General features: G+C 47.3%; 1 protein-coding gene and 2 non-coding genes across 3 annotated transcripts in view; 2 read left to right on the top strand and 1 right to left on the bottom strand.

Moving 5' to 3' along the window:
• LOC123350391 (zinc finger protein 850-like) overlaps window positions 1-13,094 on the top strand; it is a 586,050-nt gene extending 572,956 nt beyond the window's left edge. Inside the window, exon 10 of the mRNA XM_044988962.1 lies at window positions 9,368-13,094. Coding sequence (XP_044844897.1) covers window positions 9,368-10,324 — 957 coding nt within the window. The 3' untranslated portion in view covers window positions 10,325-13,094. The remainder of the gene's footprint in view (window positions 1-9,367) is intronic.
• Window positions 13,095-17,517: 4,423 nt separating this feature from the next.
• On the top strand, window positions 17,518-17,589 carry TRNAG-UCC. Its single transcript has one exon. It is a non-coding gene; the product is annotated as a tRNA-Gly (tRNA).
• Window positions 17,590-19,444: 1,855 nt separating this feature from the next.
• TRNAV-AAC lies at window positions 19,445-19,517 on the bottom strand. The gene has a single exon. It is a non-coding gene; the product is annotated as a tRNA-Val (tRNA).
• Window positions 19,518-19,786: the final 269 nt, after the last annotated feature.

Here is a 19,786-nt window from a genome sequence, read left to right as displayed (position 1 = left end):
CGGGGCTGGGGAAAAAAGTGTCATTTCAGCCTCTGTGACACTGGAAGGATTAAAATTGTGGTGGTGAAGCAGCACCTCGTGCTCAGGTTCTGGGATGTCCTTTTCTGCAAATAATTCAAACATTGCTTATATAAGCAGTTTAATTTGTGAAACGCGTACCCATTTCCATTTTTATTTTTTAAATGCAGTATACCAATGGGCTAAGGCAACCCACCATGGAGTAAGGGCCTGTCCATTTTGAGTCTAGTGAGTGACCCCATTTCCCCCATTTTAAGGTTCCCTTTTTAACTGTTTTGTAATAGTGTGGCAGCCACGGCCATGTTATTAGCTGCCAAACATTCATTTGTTTAACAAAAGGCTGTGATTCATCAGGGAAACGCAGGGCTGGGGCTGTGAGAGCCTTTTGTGTTAGCAGGGTTAAAGCGGAGTCCTGCTCTTTTCTCCATTCCCATTTTGTCTTTTTTTTTTAATCAGTTTCCACAATGGGTGAGTTATTTTAGCATATTTATAGATGTGGACTAAGAAAATTGATTCCTCCTAGCAGTATTCTTAAAGAATGGGTGTCAGTAGGGGCCGGCATTTTTACGAGTGCCCTTACCTTCCTCTGATGTACCTGTCTCCCGTCTTGTCCTTTGGTTTGACTTCTTTGTGCTGCAATTTATGGGCAGTTCTTTTCTTCCTTTATCAGTTAGGTAATTTGCAAAACACAGACACTTTTTTGCTTGCTTTAGGATTTAAAGCCATTAGGAGCTTAGAGACTCTGTTTTAAAAGGGACACAGTCAACTTCCACCAGAGTTTTGATTACATTTCACTCCTGCTTCTAAAACACACAGCGATCTGAAAAAGAAAACCCAACCTATTGTGGGTTCCTCTGGAGCCCTAATAGGATTTTAATTAAGTAGTATGGTATGTGTTTGCATTTCTTTTACCCCTTCTACAATATACACTACACATATTCTGGGGAAAATGCACATTCCTTCCATAGTTTAATTTGTATAACATTAGCCGTATTAATTTTTACATAAGGTGTAACTTTCTTTTATGCTCAAAATTTTTATGTACTCTTATCAAAGCGACAGTTTGATTACATAGAGCCACCCTAAGGCTCAGTGTGGGGCACTGTATATTTTTTAATTTCTTATTTTTTTTACCAAAAACAAAACAAAACAAAAAAAACCACAACCACACACCATACCCCCCCCCCCCATTCTCCTGGTTTTAACTGCCCTGCTGCAGCCATGACTTTGGTCTTTTAAAAAGATATTGAACTTATAAAGCATTAAGGTACCTTAAAGGTTAAACGCTAAATACCAAATCAAACAACACTTGTTACCTGTGTCTGGCAAAAAGAATTATTGCAAAGATCAAAAAGCAGTGTAACCAAGAGTCATGATCCATTTTGCAACTTTGAATGAAAGATTCAAATGGATTTTAGTGGTATTATTTAAAAACAAAACCAATTCATCTTAAACCTGCAAAACAAGAATTTTACAAACGCAAGTGTTGCTTTAGGTTCTAAACACTCCACATATTTACACAATATATTTCACTCACTCACTCATGCCCGTCACCCCAATCGGGGTATGGGCCACCAACCACAGATCTCCAGAGTCTTCTATCCTGGGCCATTCGCTCTAGCTGGTTCCAGGTATAGCCCATTTTTTTGCTATCAGCCTGAAGGTCGCGTCGCCAGGTATTTCTTGGACGGCCTCTTTTCCGCTTGCCTTGGGGGTTCCACCGCAGTGCCTGTCTGGTGATGTTGGTTGGCTGCTTGCGTAGTGTATGTCCTATCCAGCCCCACCTTCTCCTTCTAATTTCTTCCTCTGCTGGGAGTTGACGGGTCCTCTCCAAGAGGTGGATGTTACTGATGGTGTCTGGCCAGCGGATCTGGAGAATCCTTCTGAGGCAGCTATTAATGAAGGTCTGGATCTTCCTGGTGGTTGTTTTGGTTGTCCTCCAGATTTCAGCTCCATACAGTAGGACTGATTTCACGTTGGAGTTGAACAGTTGAATCTTTATTGCCAAAGACAGCTCTCTGGAGCTCCAGATGTTCTTGAGCTGTAAGAAGGCTGCTCTTGCCTTACCAATCCTTACTTTGATGTCTGCGTCTGTGCCACCCTGCCGGTCGATGCTGCTGCCTAGGTAGGTGAAGGACTGCACTTCTTCCAGGGGACGTCCATTCAGTGTGACTGGGTCATTGCTGATGGAATTGATCCTAAGGATCTTGGTCTTGTCCTTGTGGATGTTGAGGCCAACCTGTGATGACGTGGCTGCCACTACGTTGGTCTTCTCTTGCATCTGCTGTTTACTGTGCGAAAGGAGTGCAAGGTCGTCGGCAAAGTCCAGGTCATCAAGCTGGGTCCACAACGTCCACTGGATTCCATTCCTACGCTCGTAAGTGGATGTTTTCATAATCCAATCTATGACTAGGAGAAAGAGAAGTGGTGACAACAAGCATCCTTGTCTGACTCCGGTTCGCACCTGGAAGCTGTTTGTGAGCTGCCCGCCATGGATCACTCTACAGTGTATGCCGTCGTATGAGTTCTTGATCAAGTTGACCACCTTTGCTGGGATGCCATAGTGCCGAAGGAGCTTCCAGAGCGTCTCTCGATCCACGCTATCGAACGCTTTCTCATAGTCAACAAAGTTGATGTACAACGAGGAGTTCCACTCCATAGACTGCTCGACTATAATGCGTAGCGTTGCTATCTGGTCCGTGCATGATCTTTTCTGTCGGAAACCTGCCTGTTCATCTCGTAGCTGTGGATCGACGGCATCCTTCATTCTCTCTAAGAGGACTCGGTTGAAGACCTTCCCTGGCACCGACAGGAGTGTGATTCCTCTATAGTTGGCACAGTTGCTGAGGTCTCCTTTCTTGGGGATTTTGATGAGGTATCCCTCTTTCCAGTCAGCTGGAATCACTTCTTCTTCCCATATCTTCTCAAAGAGGGGGTACAGAATTTCCACTCAAGCATCCAGGTCTGCTTTCAGGGCCTCTGCTGGGATATCGTCAGGTCCAGCCGCCTTCCTGTTCTTCATCATGGTGATGGCTTTTCTGATCTCGTCTCTGGTTGGTTTATCGCAATTGATTAGGAGGTCCTTGTTGGCTGGGTCGATGTCTGGTGGATTAGGTGGTGCTGGTCTGTTCAGGAGTTCCTCAAAGTGCTCTGCCCCTCTGTTCATCTGTTGTTCTATTCCTGTTATAGACTTTCCCTGCTTGTCTTTAACGGGACGTTCTGGCTTGCTGAACTTTCCAGACAGTCGCTTGGTAGTATCGTACAGCTGTTTCATGTTACCGCTGTATGCTGCCTGCTCTGCTTCCGCTGCCAGTCCATCCACATAATCTCTCTTATCCTTCCTAATATTCCTTTTCACTGCTCTGTGGGCTTCAGCATACTCTTTTTGAGCTTTGGCCTTTGCTGCTCTAGTCCTGCTGTTGTTGACTGCTGCCTTCTTCTTCTGTCTGTCTTCTATCTTAGTCAAGGTCTCTGTTGTGATCCACTCTTTCTGCTGGTGTTTCTTAATTCCAAGCACTTCCTGGCATGCTGACCTAAGTGTGTCTCTCACTTTCTGCCCTCTGTTGAGTACACTGTCTTCCTCTTCCTCAGACCGATCCTGTAGTACTGAAAACTTATTCTTCAGTGTCAATCCAAAATCTTCCTTGGTCTTATGGTCCTTCAGAAGGCTGACGTTGTACTCCGCTCTTCTGTCTGACGCGTCTATTCAGTTCTTCTTCAGCTTCAATCTGGCCACCACTAAGTGATGGTCGGACGCCACATCTGCTCCTCTTCTAACTCTAACGTCCTGCAAGGATCTTCTGAACTTCTTGCTAATGCAGACATGGTCGATCTGGTTTTCTGTCGTGCCTGCTGGCGATACCCAGGTACTCTTGTGGATCCGCTTGTGAGGAAAGATGCTGCCTCCTATGACCAGGTTGTTAAGTGCACACAGATCCACAAATCTCTCTCCATTCTCACTCATCTCTCCCAGAGTGTGGGTCCCCATGACTTGTTCGTATCCTGTGTTATCAGGTCCAATTTTGGCATTAAAGTCTCCCATAAGGATGGTAATGTCTTTGTCTGGGAGAGTCTCTAATATTTTCTGGAGTCTGTTGTAAAAGTAGTCTTTGTCCTCCTCTTCACTGTCATTGGTTGGAGCATAGCACTGAACAACATTCATCTTAATCCTCTTCATTTTAGTTCTGAAGGATGCTGTGATGATCCTGGGACCATGTGCCTCCCAACCAATCAGTGCTCTCTGTGCGTGCTTGGACAACATGAAGCCTACTCCCTGTGTGTGGGGTGCGTCGCTCTCTTCATGTCCTGAATACAGTAACAGCTCTCCTGTCAACAGTCGTCTCTGTCCAGCTTGCGTCCATCTTGTCTCGCTAATGCCTAGTAGGGTCAGGTTGTTGCTCCTCATCTCTGCTGCAACCTGCGCCGTCTTTCCTGACTCGTACATGGTCCTCACGTTCCATGTGCCGATGGTAATCCTCCTGGTTGTAAGAAGGGTGATCGGCTTAGTGGCTCCCTCACGGCTTTCACCACCCAGTGTCATGCATCTTCGAGTTGAAGACCCTTCTTTTTCCAGGCTAAAAGTCTCTGTTAACTCTATTGTTGGCGTTTCTGTAGCAAACTGATTTTTTTACGGGGTGGAGTTGCTAGCCCCACGCCCAACCCTCCTCCTTTACCCTGACTTGGGACAGGCAGATGGCCCCAAAGGATCTCTCTGGTGGAGTTACAATATATTTATACACACTTTTTTCCTTAACCTTCCTTACACTGCTTTTAATTTTTACACAGCTGTACACAGATTACATTTGTATACATTTGTGGGCAGTTAAGTTCCAATAGAAACCCCTTGTGTTCTTTTAGCAAATTTGAAATCATTTGACTATGAACAATTTAGTCAGATTGTCTCTTTGCCTGGCTTATTTACAGACCTTCCTTTGGAAGAGGGCCCAGTTTCCCTTCAGAATGGCTGCAAAGAAACCAAGAGTTCTCTTTCTATAACTTTTCTTTTTTTAAAAAACTTTTTACAACATTCAACTGCTTAATTCCCTCCAGCCTCTGCAGAGGGAACTTCTCCCTCTCTTTGAAATCACTTGCTTATCTCCTCAAATGACACCTTCATCAACTCAGAGTTCACCTTTCCAAGTATTGTTCCAAGGATCTGAATTCCCCATGGCCTAACTTACTTTTTTTTTTTCTTTTGCCACCGTACCCTCAGGGCTTCCAACCTGCTTTCCAATTTTTTTATTTGTTACCTACCTGCTTGTCAGGGCCCGACCCTGCTTTCCTCGCTGTACCATCCCTTTTCATGGACACAGGCTTTGTTCCACTACCAATTTAGCAAGGAGGGTGGGCTCCTCAACCAGCCCCCACCCCTCCTGGTCCCTTTCCTTAAGCATTTCCTTTAAAATTGTGAAATCATCACAGTAACATTGACAAAATACTACACTGCCCAAACTCCTATATCCTGCAGAGTTTAGTTTAACAGAGTGTAGCAGCATTGAGACTCACCACCGCGACGCCGCCTGCTGGTCAGTCTGGGAATTAGCTCTCGCCAGCCATGAAGTGCCCTCTGTGCATGGTGTCTTGCCCGTTGTCTGCTCTGCTGGTTTCGGACCCGCGTTGCTCCCTGCTCAGTGACATCCGCTTCAGGACACTGCCCTCCGGCAGTGCCCACTACTCCATTCTCACCCCCTTCCGGGCTGGGGGGGGAGATAACAATCCTTTGGCTTGCACCTGCCTTGATGGCCAACCACAACCCTAAAGTCTAGCCCCTCCCCTCAGGCATGCTGCAGTCTGTCTCTGCCACACTACTCTGCAGCCAGGTGCAGTGGAAGGGGGGGACCCAGGCCCACCTGCTAATCTGGGTCCCGACCCAGGGACCCACTAGCGGCAGCTTCTCTGCCCTCCTTCTCTAGCTATTTTCCCTGGGCCATTTTCTCTTTGGCCCCTTGCACCTTCTTGGCCCTTCTAGTCAGGAATCGCAGCCTGGCAGGTAATGGGCCAGGGCTCTCATCTGCTCCTCCAAGCTGGCCCAGCACTGCTCTGTCCAAGGTTCTTACCTCCCTACCTCAGGAGCCAGTCCTTCTCTCTTGCTAGTCAGGGAGAGAGATTCAGGGTCAGGGTATATTCACCTATGCAATTTTCTCTCGGCAGACGGGTAGGAGCGAGGACTCTAACCCTCCTCCTTGTGGCCCAGCACTTCTACGACCGAGGTCAGGGTGGCAGGTTTGTAGACATTTTGGTGGTGCTCAGAACCTGCCCCCCAAACTCCATCCCCACCTGTCAATGGCTCTGGGAGGGAGTTTGGGTGGTGGGAGGAGGTCCTGGGCTCGGGCAAGGGATTGGTGTGCAAGACAGGAGACAAGTTGGGCTTTGGAAGGGAGTTAGGATTGGGGAGAGAGGTCTAGGGTGCAAGCTCTGGGGTGGAGTTTGGGTGCTGGGTGCAGGCTCTGGGGGTGTAGGAGGGGGTGAGGGGTGCAGGCTCTAGGAGGGAGTTTGGGTGCAGGAGAGGGTGTGTGGGAAGGGGGTTGGTGTGCAGGCTCTGGGTTGGAGTTTGGATACTGGGTGCAGGCTCCAGGCTAGGGCAGGGGGTGGGGTGCAGAAGGGGATGAGGGGTGCAGGCTCTGGGAGGGAGTTTGTGGACAGGAGGGAGTGCATAAGGAGGGGGTGCAGGTTCTGGAATGGAGTTTAGGTGTCGGCTCTGGGCTTGGGCAAGGGATGGGAGTGTTAGGGGGGTGAGGAGTGCAGGCTCTGGGGGGAGGAGTTTGGGGGCAGGAGGAGATGTGTGGGAAGGGGGTGGGGGTGCAGGCTCTGTGATGGAGTTTGGGTTCTGTGTGCAGGCTCCAGGCTGGGACAAGGGCTGGGGGTGCAGGAGGGGATAAGGGGTGCAGGCGCTGGGACTGAGTTTGGGTGCAGGCTGGGGGTGGGAGGAGGGTGGAGGGAGGGGTGCAGCCTCTGGGAGGAAGTTTGAGGGGCAAAGGGGGGGGTACAAGCTCTTGGGGTGTGTGTGTGCAGCAGATATCTCTGGTTCCTAGGCAGGGCAGGCCAGGAGTGGTCCATGTGTTGCTACCCCCAGGCACCACCCCCACAGCTTCCCATTGGCTGCAGGGGCACTTGGGTCAGGACACAGCCTCCCCCCACCACCCAGGGGATTCAGGGAGGAGCCGGCAGACACGTGGAGTGAACAGGGAGGAAGCCACTCTACTCTGCTGCACTGCCAGTGGTGAGTGGGGGCCCCGGGCTGTTTTAAATGGTCCAAAGGATGCGTTGAGGGGACCCAGGGGCAGAAGATGGGGCTGAGGGAGATACCCAGCCCCAAACATTGCTGAAGCCGGGCCCTGGGCCACGAATATTTCTGGTGCCCAGGCACCATGGGCCCATAGGACTCGCCACCCATGCTGGGGGCGTATATACCTAGACAGTTTGTATATATCTTATCTGTATAGTTTTCCCCTACAGACGGGTCGGAGCTAGGACTCTAATCCTCCCCCTATTGCCTAGATCTTCTACGACTGAGGCTGTGCACACTTGAGTGGTTGATCACTTTATACGTATGGTATATACCTTTTAGCAATGTTTAGCAGTATGTTCAACAACCATAGTGCATGTCTTCACCCTTTTGCAATTTTCCGTCAAAAATGTTATGCTTATAAGAAGCACACGGGATCTTTTTCAGGGGAAAAGTCAATATGCTGCATTTATTGAAGATACAACAATTAGTATTTCCATTCAGTCACACCACACACGGTCCCGCCAGTGTATGTTATAGTTGCCACTCCAGAGTCCGGATCAATCTAGCGGCCAGCAAGGTTGATCACGGGTAGGGAGGAGACGGGTTCTGCTAGTCATGACACAATGCTTTGGGCAGGTCTTGGCAGGTCGAACCCAGAGTTTCATGGCAAGGCACCTTGTTTATATACTGATTTTCCTTAATTGAGACCAATGAGTTTTGCACCGTCGTATTGTAATCAGTTGTTGTTTGACGAGTGCTTATTTTCTTAAATTGTCCTTCTCATCCTTTATCTTGTTCTTTCATCAAGTTCCTCAGGGAGTTCTCCCAGGCTGGTTTTGGTCACAGCTGTCTTGTCCCCACTGATAGGTGCCTGTCTCATCTTTAGAGTCGTCAATCTGCCCTCCTCTGACATTTCACTAGGAGTGTGTTGCAGCCTTCTGGAGCCCTTGCGTCAGTCTCCGGTTCCTCTCTTGTACATCTGGTTCAACGATGGCCTTCACACTTATCTCTTAAAACACACATTCCTCATTCACACACAAACCAGATTTAATTTACACACAACATTTTGAGCAGGAACATCAAATTGCAGTGCAAAAGAAAACAATCACGGCATTCTTTTACTTATTTTAAAATGCTAAATCTACAACAAATTGGTGACCCTCGAAGATCTGTTACTGCCTTGAAATCAGTCCAGACACAGATTCCATTGGCCCATTAGGCCATTCCTTTCTGTTACTCAAAAAGGGTGCTGGCAGGATATGATCAGATCATACACTAATACAGGGGTAGGGAACCTATGGCACGTGTGCCTAAGGTGGCATGAGAGCTGATTTTCAGTGGCACTCTCACTGCCCAGGTCCTGGCCACCAATCCAGGGGGCTCTGCAGTTTAATTTAATTTTAAATGAAGCTTTTAAAACATTTTAAAACCCTTATTTTTCATTTACATACAATAGTTTAGTTCTAAATTATAGACTGATAGAAAGAGACCTTCTAAAAATGTTAAAATGTATTACTGGCACGTGAAACCTTAAATTAGAGTGAATAAATGAAGATTCGGCACAGCACTTCTGAAAGGTTGCCGACCCCTGCACTAATACATTTAATACATGCTACATTATTATTCTTTATCCTTCATTCTAAATCAGATAAAACATAAAATCCTACTACTACATTTAGGGGAAGAGTTTGGGGGAGTTCAGTTCCTGATTTTTATTTTACCTCTATCCTGAACTTTTTATGGTTTGGTCTTCCCTTTCCATCCCTGTTTGAGATTTCTGTCTCTATCACAGCAGGTGATGCAATGGCATGTGAGAAAGAGACGCAGAATTCTCAGAAGGAAAATGTTGAGCAAGTGGATAAACACAGAGCATTATCGCAAAGATTGGAAAGGAATGTGTCCAGGAGTCATGAGCAGGGACAATCATGTGAGATTCAGCACAGACCAGAAAGAGAGCAGGGAAACCAGCCAGGGGAGAAAGTGAGTAAATGTATTTCATGTCGAGGAACTCAGAAAGACCTCAAGGAAACCACAACAAAGCAGGAAATCCTCATGGGAAAGAGAAAAAATACATGCACTGAGTGTGGAAAAAACATATGTGACTACTCGGCCCTTATAAAGCATCAGCAACTCCACACAGGAGAGAGTCCCTATGAATGCAGTGAGTGTGGGAAAAACTTCACTCGCAGATCACACCTCATTAATCATCAGAGAATCCACACAGGAGAGCGACCTTATAAATGCAGTGAGTGTGGGAAAACCTTCAATCACGGCTCACACCTTACTAATCATCAGAAAATCCACATAGGGGAGAGACCCTATGAATGCAGTGAGTGTGGGAAAAGCTTCACTCAGAGATCACACCTTACTAGGCATCAGACAATCCACACAGGGGAGAGGCCCTATGAATGCAGTGAGTGTGGGAAAAGCTTCAATCACAGCTCAGCCCTTTCTGAACATCAGAGAATCCACACAGGGGAGAGGGCCTATGAATGCAGTGAGTGTGGGAAAAACTTTACTCAAAGATCAGGCCTCTTTCTCCATCAAAGCATCCACACAGGGGAGAGACCCTATGAATGCTGTGAGTGTGGGCAAACCTTCAGTCGCAGTTCACACCTTAGTAATCATCAGACAGTCCATACAGGAGAGAGGCCCTATGAATGCCGGGAGTGTGGGAAAAGCTTCACTACCAGCTCAGCCCTTTCTGAACATCTGAGAATCCACACAGGGGAGAGGCCCTATGAATGCCATGAGTGTGGGAAAAGTTTCACAGTCAGCTCAGCCCTTTCTGAACATCAGAGAATCCACACAGGGGAGAAGCCCTATGAATGCAATGAGTGTGGGAAAACCTTCGGTCGCAGCTCGTGCCTTTTTCAACATCAGAGAATCCACACAGGTGAGAGGCCCTATAAATGCATTGAGTGTGAGAAACGCTTCACTACCAGCTCAGCCCTTTCTAAACATCAGAGAATCCACACTGGTGTGAGATCCTACAAGTGCACTGAGTGTGGGAAAACCTTCAATCAGAGATCAAACCTTATTAAGCATCAGAGAATCCACACAGGAGAGGCCCTATGAATGCAGTGAGTGTGGGAATACCTTCTGTTGGCACTCAGCCCGTGTTAACCATCAGAGACTCTGCAAGGGAGATCAACACCACAAAAACCTCTAGGGCTTATCCATACTTTTTTCTTTAATACTTTTCCTGATTCCCACATACTAACTTTTAAAGCTGTTTGAACTGTTTGCTGCACTGTTATCCCTCAGCTTGTCCAGATGAGTGACCGATTTTTGCCTTTTGCCATTCACCCTGTTTTGAAGTTGATCTATTTGTCGTTTCTATAATCTCCATTGTCCCATGACTATTTCAAGTGTGCCCTTCCTATCCGGAACGAGGGAGCATCACATTTATACCATTCCTTCTATTGCAAAGTTATTGTTAAAGTCAACAATGATACAGATCGTATTATTTCCAGTTGATCTCATGTTGCTCTGGCTTGTGCTGAAGAGCAGTTATATTGGGAACTTTTCAAATTATGTTTAAATGAAGAGGAGCAGGGGCAGGGGGAAAAGGGGTCATTTCAGCCTTTGACACTGGAAGGGGATGGGATGACTCAGAGATTTCCTCCTTCCCTATCACTACAGAACTGTTACCTTTTTTCTGAGCCATGCAGAGTTTATCTTCATCACATTCTACCCATCCACTTCTCAAAGTGTCCTGTGAGGAACAGTTCTCAGCTGTCTGGAGATGATACTTTCACTTCTTTAATCCTAAATCAGAGTAATTGTGACTGGCGATAAAAGTGTCAAAGACCTGGAAGGGGAATTCAAATGGATTCCAAACACAGTGTGATCATTTGGAGTTAAAATTGCAGGTTCCATCTGTTGGTAAAGCCACTTCTGGCAAGGTGTCTGTCTCTTCCCCCCCCCCCCACCCCCACCCAATTATTTGGATGCTAGGATAGTAAAAATGTTGTAAATAACATAACTGACTATTGAGACAGTGCTGAGTGAAGTATGTTTGAATGAATCAGAGGAGAATGTGATGGGAGAATCTCTTGTCCCGATTCTGAATAATCAGATGTAACCTGCTCTGGAATTTGACTTGACACTTTCGTTGTCATGTATTCTATCTCTCCTGAAGGCTGTTTCATCACCCAATTGGATATTAGTTCAGTTTGATCGATGTAGGTCAGATTTATTGGAGAATTTAAGACAAATGACCATTTACTAAACTCATCATTTTTCACTTCAGTTTTGCTTTTCCCCCATCCCTCCATGATGACGTGGGGAAAGTTCAAGTGCAGTTCTGTCAACAGGAGCGAACCCTGCAATTTACTGCACATGCTAACAAAGAAACAGCAGTGATTTTAAATCTCCACTCAGAAAAGGTGAACAACAGCAGCACCCCAGCTAGTTGGAGGAAGTGCATATGATCATCTGTAGTTCAGTTGTTGAAGACAATATTGTCTCAGATGATCTGGGGAGAGAATTCCACATTAGGTGATTTTGAAGTAGGTAAAATGCACATGTATTTGGTTCCTAAAGCATTTGTAACCCAGGCCCTACAGAAGATTTCTCCTAACTTACCCTCTATTATGGGAGATGCTGCCCTTCATGACACAGATGTTGAGGAAATAGAAGTGGGGGTTTAGTTGAATTTATCCTGTGTAGGTGCTAAAAATGTGTATAAAATGAAATCAGTGTTGTAAGTCTAATAGTTGCAGAAAAATAGCTATTTTCTAATAGAATCTCCAGGTCTGGTAAGTAACAGATTCTAATCTAGCCCTGTATTCAGTCCCTTGCCTGGACCTGTGTCACCAAATTAAAGAAAAGCTGGGCATGTTTTGGGAAGCCATTCTTTTTTAACACTGCTGATATTGTTGAATGGTTTTGTAAAATATTCTACTGCAGAGAACTGTAAATTTACCCTAACCAAGGCCACGGATTTGGAAAGAATTGGAGTTGAAAGAGAACTCACTCAGTTCTTTGTTTCCACCCCAATAAAGGAAGATATGATGACCAATGACTCAATACCTAGAAAAGGTGCTGGCCTTTCTATTATCGCAGGGTGTGACTGTGTAGCTCAGTGCATCTGTGACAAAAGCTCATTGGTGCCAATTGGCAAAGGGGTAACTTATTCACAAGCAACTCCTGTCTCAGATCTTTCAGACTTGCCACACCTAATACTGATTTTATGATATTTATTCAGGAAGCATAGCAGTGAGACCTCTGCTGAAAAAAACTTGTAAATTATTGATACTCCTAATCACTGTGAGAGGTGTGTATGAGTCATATTGATAGAGTAATGTAAGTACATGGTAAAATATGCCCATATGGTATCATAATGAAAGTGAGTCACCCCAATCATTGGTCTTGGTGGGGGCGTCCCATTCATGTGGGAGGGAATTGTCACATGTCCCTTGCTAGCCAGTTGTGCGATATGTTGCTCAATTGTCAACCTTTGCACCAACCCAGAAAAGCCAATGGAAAACTATCAAAGACAAACTTGCAACATTGAAATCCCGTGGAAGTGAAAAGGACAATATGACAATGAGTAGATCGTCCTTTTTGTGAATAAAGACAAAAGACTGATTCTGTTTATAAGAGGGTGGAGAAAAACACTCTGGGTCCATTCATCAAGGAGATCCCTAATGACCAGTGGTGCTTCATGAAAGGCAGGGCCCCGGCTCCTAGGGACTAGCCACCACTGCAATAGACTGAAGTGTGAGGTGAGAATCTACTTAGATAGGAAAGGTAACCACTAAAAAGTGTAGGTTGTGTTTTGTGATTTTGTTCTGTTTAAATCTCTGTCCCTTGTTAAATGTCCATTTGTTTGATAACTACTCAAGTGCTGTGTGTGATACAGGAGCAGTGGTCTACAGTAAAACTGGTAACCTGGGATATACTAGTGTTTCAGGAAGGGAGGATCTGGGATTTCTCTAAGTATCTGGTGATCGGGGCTCGACCCCGGGGGGCTCACATTGAAGGAACTCAGGGGTTAGGGTGCCTCCTATGACAACTGGCAGGGCTGCTGTGGCTCAGAGGAGGTTGCTTGAGTGCCTTACAGTCTGGATGAGTTTGGTCGCTAACATCCAGCTTCGAAATGCAAAAGTCCCTCTTCCTAGTAGGAGATGGCAACAAGGAAACTCATAGCCCTCAGCACCCTGAGAAGGGTCACACTGTACATCTATGTTGATCCACCTGTGAAATCCCTATGGGGAAAGCACCCTATAGCATAGTTCCCTGACTCAAAATAGCCCTAAAACTCTGCCCTACAAAATCATGGAATATGTGCTCTTTGATCTGTGAAAGCATGTAAAGAGTCCAAGTGCTGGAGGGTAGAGATTGGGTCCAGAGTGACCTAGAGAAATTGGTGGATTGAGCCAAAAGAAATCTGGAGGGGTTAGACAAGGACAAATGCAGAGTCCTACACTTAGGATGGAAGAATCCTATGCACTGCTACAGGCTGAGGACTGACTGGGTAAGGGTTAGGGTCATGTGCTCCAGCCCCCTAATCATTTTTGTTGCCCTCCGCTGGACTTTTTCCAATTTTTCCACATCCTCCTTATAGTGTGGGGCCCAAAACTGGACACAGTACTCCAGATGAGGCCTCACTAATGTCGAATAGAGGGGAACAATCACGTCCCTCGATCTGCTGGACTTGCCCCTACTTATGCAGCCCAAAATGCCGTTAGCCTTCTTGGCAACAAGGGCACACTCTTGACTCATATCCAGCTTCTCGTCCACTGTAACCCCTAAATCCTTTTCTGCAGAATTGCTGCTTAGCCATTTGGTCCCTAGTCTGTAGCAGTGCATGGGATTTTTCCCTCCTAAGTGCAGGACTCTGCACTTGTCCTTGTTGAACCTCATCAGATTTCTCCTTGCCACTTCTGCTGGCATGGGCAGGCATCTTGGAGGTCTTTCTAGAAGAGAATTTGGAACTGAGTTGGGAAAACCAGTTTCAAAACAGGAAGCTCAGGTTTAGTTTCATTTATTTATAATATTAAATAATCCTTTCATCCTAGTATCACAATCATAAGTGCTTCAGCGTTATGGTTTAACTTCTCTCCAAAGGGAGTTGAGAGAAAACACTTTTCAGAGTCCAAAAGAGACAAGACGGGTGAGGGTAAGAGTTTGTAGAGGACCAACCTCTGTTGGTGAGAGAGACAAGCTTTGGAGCTAACCCAGAACTCTTCTTCAGCTCTGTGTAGCCCCAAAGTTTGTCTCTTCCACAAACAGAAGTTAGAACAAAGAACGGCCATACTAGGTCACAGCAAGGATCCATCTATCACACTATCCTGTCTTCCGAAAGTGCCCAGTGCCAGGTGCTCCAAAGAGAATGAACAGAACAAGTAATCAAGTGATCCATCCCCCGTCACCCATTCCCAGCTTCTGGCACAGAGAGGATAGGGACACCATCCCTCCCCATGCAGGATAATAGCCATTGATGGACCTATTCTCCATGAACTTACCTAGTCCAGTTTTGAACCCTCTTCTAGTCCTGGCCTTCACAACACCCTCTGGCAAAGAGTTTCCCAGGTTAACTGCATTGTGTGAAGAAATACTTCCTTTTGTTCATTTCAGACCTGCAGCCTATTCATTTCATTTGGTGACCCTCCTACTTCTTGTGTTATTCTGAGAAGGAGTAAATAACACTCCCTTCCTTGGTCCTTTAAAAGATATTATGTGACCCGCCTCCCCCTTGTCTCTCATGTCCTGGGACCAACATGGATGCAACAACATGGTAGAATTATTTGGGGTTTCATTCCTTATGTCCCAGTCCCATCACGTGGCCATTTCCTTTCCCTCCTCTGTTACAAGCTTTGGTGTTTTGCACAGAAACATTATTTCTACAGGAGACACCCAGGAGCAGGGCTGCATTCCTGTACCAAACAGTCACTGGGAAGGGGCAGACAAAGGCCTTTAGGACAAAGCATCCATCACAGAAAAAAAAAATCAACTCTCTCCTGCAGGTCACTGGCAGCCTGAATTTGTTCCTTATCCTCCCAGAGTTTGGGGGCTGGACATAGCACTATCCAGCCCCTCCGTATGTACCAGGAACAAACACAAACCTTGTCTTTAAAACAAGCTTCTCAGGGAAGATTTTTCCATGATTGAAATTGAGCTTCAGTTCCCTTCTCCTAGGGGTGGCTTGTGTGTGGGGCATTGGTGGTATAGTGGTGAGCCTAGCTGCCTTCTAAGCAATTAACCTGAGTTCAATTCCTAGCCAATGTAATAATGGCTTTTGTCTTTTGTTGGTTCATTGTCTGGAAGTGATTTAATTTCAGTCACATTGTGTTACAATCACATTATCAATAGAATGAAACAGTATATGTGTCAAAGTCCAGCAGGTCATTCAGGATGGAGATGTATAAGGGGCTGGAATGTGTCATCTGAGAAAGACAGAGCACTTGGAAACCCGCGTCTCCCATCCCCTTGACTTCCGTATTATGAGTCCAGCTGTGTGCAATGTTTATCTGTTCCCGCATGATGGGGAAATTAAGTTTGGGATCAGTTTTTGCTCCTGCAGGTTCCTTTGCTGTTACAATTACAATGACATGAACAAAATGGAGGCACAATAAAAATAAATGCAAAATTGCAATACAGTTAGGGAAAGAGAAGATCATGGTTAAGCCAAACACTTCAAAATAAAAATACTAAAAATTACCCACCACCACCACTAAAGGAGGTGGGGTACAGCTCTGACTGAGAGGCCCCACAGGAGAAATTTCAGCCCAAAGACAAATTTGTGTAAATTGTTGAGAAGTGAAGAGCCCCCTTCCCCTCCCCTCAAATCCCTAGAACTCTAATGTCACCCCCATGGCACCAGCAGAGGGACCCCAGTGAGATGGGATTATAGAATACAAGGGGGAGGGAGCAGGGAAGAGAGGTGACAGGGAGTCTCTCTTTTTCCTTCTCTCTTCACTTTCTGTTCTTCTCTTTCCTTCTAGGAACTGCAGTCACAGCAGGGAGGGCTTTGTCTCATTGTAAGGGATCGTGTCTGTCACGGAGGTTGTGGCAGTGATGGATTCTGTGACTTCCTGCAACCTCCATGAGTTCTATAGTGGCCACTGTGGCTGACTCCAGGGCCGCCCAAGCAGCGGCCAATGCGACCAGTTGTTCCGAGGGCAGTGGGAGCAGCTGCAGCTAGTTGGCCCCCAGCAGCACTCCTGGGGTGGCCAGAGGAGCGGCTGGCCCCCTGGGGTTCCCCCCCTACCCCCGGCAGCAGCTGGAGCAGCAGCAGCTCTCAGGGCTTCTCCCCTGGTAGCTGGTGCTCATCCATCAAATACATCAAAACGCTTCCCACTGAAAGTTGATTTAGCCCAGGACCCTCAGAATCAGCAGCTGTTCCGCCCGCACTGAGCTTTCTGGTCAGGTGTCTTAGTGCTGGAAGCCTCCTGTTTAGATCCTAAAATAGCATTTTTGCACCAGGGTGGCTGAAATTTTGGACCGGACATCGTAGCTCCACCGTTATTTTATTGAATTGCTTCAAAACAACAAGTCAAGAAAGTCTCCTAAGTGCCAGGCTCTCTGCCATGGAAACAGCTGTCCCTGCTCTCCAGGAGTCTGTGCGTTCCACACAGCAAAGTACAAACCTGCTCTGCACTGAAGGGGGGTCAGACAGTGACAGTAACGCAAATCTTCAGACTATTAACCCAAGTCCCTTCCTTTCTTTAACCCAGGACATGCCAGTCAACTGTTAGCCATGGCGTCATCTTCACCTTAAAATACCTCTCAGGACATTTAACAGAGGAAGTGAAACCCCCTCCCACAAATGGCTCCCTGTTGAGGAGTTGTACCGTACCTGCCCCTGGAGACTGGTTTTATACTCTTAGAGCTTTTTCTCTTCAAACCCCTTATCCCAATCTCTGGGCCAACCTCCTCATTTCAGAGTTTAGAATTTACTCTCATCACCCTCGTATGGCACTTTCCATGTGACTTAGACAAAGTAAGTGGAGGAAGCTCCATGGCCAATGAAAACTGATGCTCTGGGTGAGGCCTGAACTCATAACCCCAGCAGTGCACCTCCCTCACTAGCCAGTTGTACCCCTGTAGGATCTTCATAGACAAACTTGGGAAGTAGGTAGTTATCTGTGTCTGTGATTAACAACTTTGGTGGCCTAATTAAAAGGCTGATGGTTCAAACCCAGGTGAAGCTGGAGGTGTTTTTTTTAGTGATGGGAATCAAGTACATTTTAACAGGTGAGAAAACGCCTCAATTCTGGTCTAGTCTTACTGGGCAAGCATAAGTGGTACTTTTGCCAGATGCATTGGTGATATAGTGGTGAGCATAGCTGCTTTCCAAGCAGTTGACCTGGGTTCAATTCCCAGCCAATGCAGTGATGTGATGTTTTCTCTACTGGGAATTGGTTTAATTTCTGTCACATTATATCAGTTTATCAATGGAATGAGAGAATCAATGTCCTGCAGGTCATTAAACACACAGGGAGGGAAGGAAGGGGCAGGACTATACAGTGAGCAGGTGGAGTCATCCTGGTATTACAATGTTTGGTTTATTTTTTAATTTTTTTCCCTTTACTTCCCTCTCCCTTTTTGACTCAGAGCCTTTAAGGTCAGAAGGGACCAGTGTGATCATCTAGTCCGACCTGCTGCACCTTGCAGGCCAAAAGACCCCACCCCGCACTCCTGTAATAGACCCGGAGGGGAGGCAGCTCTGGAGACCCCAGGCAGCACATGGAGGCCCTCTGCTCCCCTCCCCCAATGGGTGTGCAGTGATGTGTCAGCAGCACTAAGGTGGCTCCCTGCCCACTCTGCCTCCGTTCCTCCGTGCTGCTCCCAGAAGTGGCTGGCATGTCCCAGCATCCCCTGGGGTGGGGGGAGTGTCTCCATGTGCTGCCCCTGCCCCAAGTACCTACTCCGCAACTCCCATTGGCCAGGAACTGCAGCCAATGGGAGCTCAGGGGTCAGCGCCTGCAGGCAGCTGCGCACGGAGACCCCCTGGCCCCACCCACCTAGGACCTGCTGCCTCAGGGTTGTGTGTACCAGTCACTATGGGAGCTGCAGTGCCTGGAGTAAGCGCCACCCCTCCTGTACCCCAACCCCCCCCCCCAGCACAGAGCCCACACCCAAATTTCCTCCCAGAGCTTTTCTTGTCTTCCTTTCACCCAAAACCATCGTTCCTCTCCTGGGCTGCAAGTAGCCATCCCTGGGAAGCCAAGAGGCAGGCACAGGATTCTACCTCCCCGCAGCCAACCGCATCTCCCCAGGCTTTGCAGAACGAATGGTGATGCTCTACTAACCCCACTTAGCGGCACTGAGGCGCTTAGCTTCTGCCCTGCCCTCCTCAGCTCGACTTTCCTCTTTTGCCCCATTCCTGCCTCACTTCCTCCCCAGCCTCCGTAGGCCAACCTCCCAGGGCAGAGGAGACCAAGCCACAAGGCTCCAAAAGGTGACTGGCCCAGATCCTCCAGCTTTCCCCTGCTGCTGCCAAGGCTTTTTCTTAGCTCATTTCACCACCCTCAGTCCTGCAGGAGTTGGGGTTATCACAGGTGTTACCCGAAATTGGGCCAGCTAGTAAGCGTAGGGAGGACTAATGACCCACCAGAGTTTGGCAGAAAGCAGCACATTTATTATACTGACAGCTAAGCTCAAAAGAAAGGGGGAGGGGGTGTGACACTCACACACACAGGACCGGCACGACACTGGAGATATCAGGATTCTGCAAGGTAAGTGTCCCACAGCGCCACGATGAAGGTAAGTCTTCCTGAGGCACAATGAAATGCAACACAGTGAACCACTGGCCGGGCGGTCCGGGCGAAGGGCATTCACTGGAGTACAAGCTTGTGAGTGCACTCCTGAGCACATGGCCCCTTCCCCTTTTAAGGACCTGCTCCTCATGGCCTGCGACTAGCGCTGACTTGGCTGCATCTGGTTGGTCACACTCCACCTTGGGCAGTGTCCATGCTCTGGATGTCCATGCTCTGGGTGTGTGAGTGCTGCCTAATTAGAGTCCCAGACACCTCGTCTACCTGGGAGCTCTTCTGCTCTTCAAGCAGCCCATTCATCCCACAAGCATTCCAGGAGGGAGCAAGCCACTTCACAGGCATTCAGAGAGGGAGAGGAGACAAAAGCAGGGGCCGGGGGAAGTATAACCGACCTGTTGAGCATAGAAATCATTCCTGTTCCTACAACAGCAGGGACAGGCCGCTAGAAGGTGGGAAAAGTAACCCATCATGTTTCTGCCTGGTTTCAAACCAGGAACCTTTTGCGTGTTAGGCAAACATGCTAACCACTACACTACAGAAACTCTGTCACAGTACTTTGCCCCTCCCTTCATAAAAACATAAGAATGGCCATTCTGGGTCAGACCAAAGGTCCATCCAACCCTGCATCCTATCTGCCAACAGTGGCCAATGCCAGGTGCCCCAGAGGGACTGAACCAAAGGGCTAGTCTACACTTACCATCCGGGTCGACGCGGTGAGTTCGACTTCTCTGAGGCCTGGTCTACACTAGGACTTTAAATCGAATTTAGCAGCGTTAATTCGAATTAACCGCTCAACCGTCCACACCAGGAA

The sequence above is a fragment of the Mauremys mutica genome, chromosome 15 (genome assembly GCF_020497125.1).
Source record: "Mauremys mutica isolate MM-2020 ecotype Southern chromosome 15, ASM2049712v1, whole genome shotgun sequence".
NCBI classification, from domain to species: domain Eukaryota; kingdom Metazoa; phylum Chordata; order Testudines; family Geoemydidae; genus Mauremys; species Mauremys mutica.
This window is presented reverse-complemented; position numbering and strand designations above follow the sequence as displayed.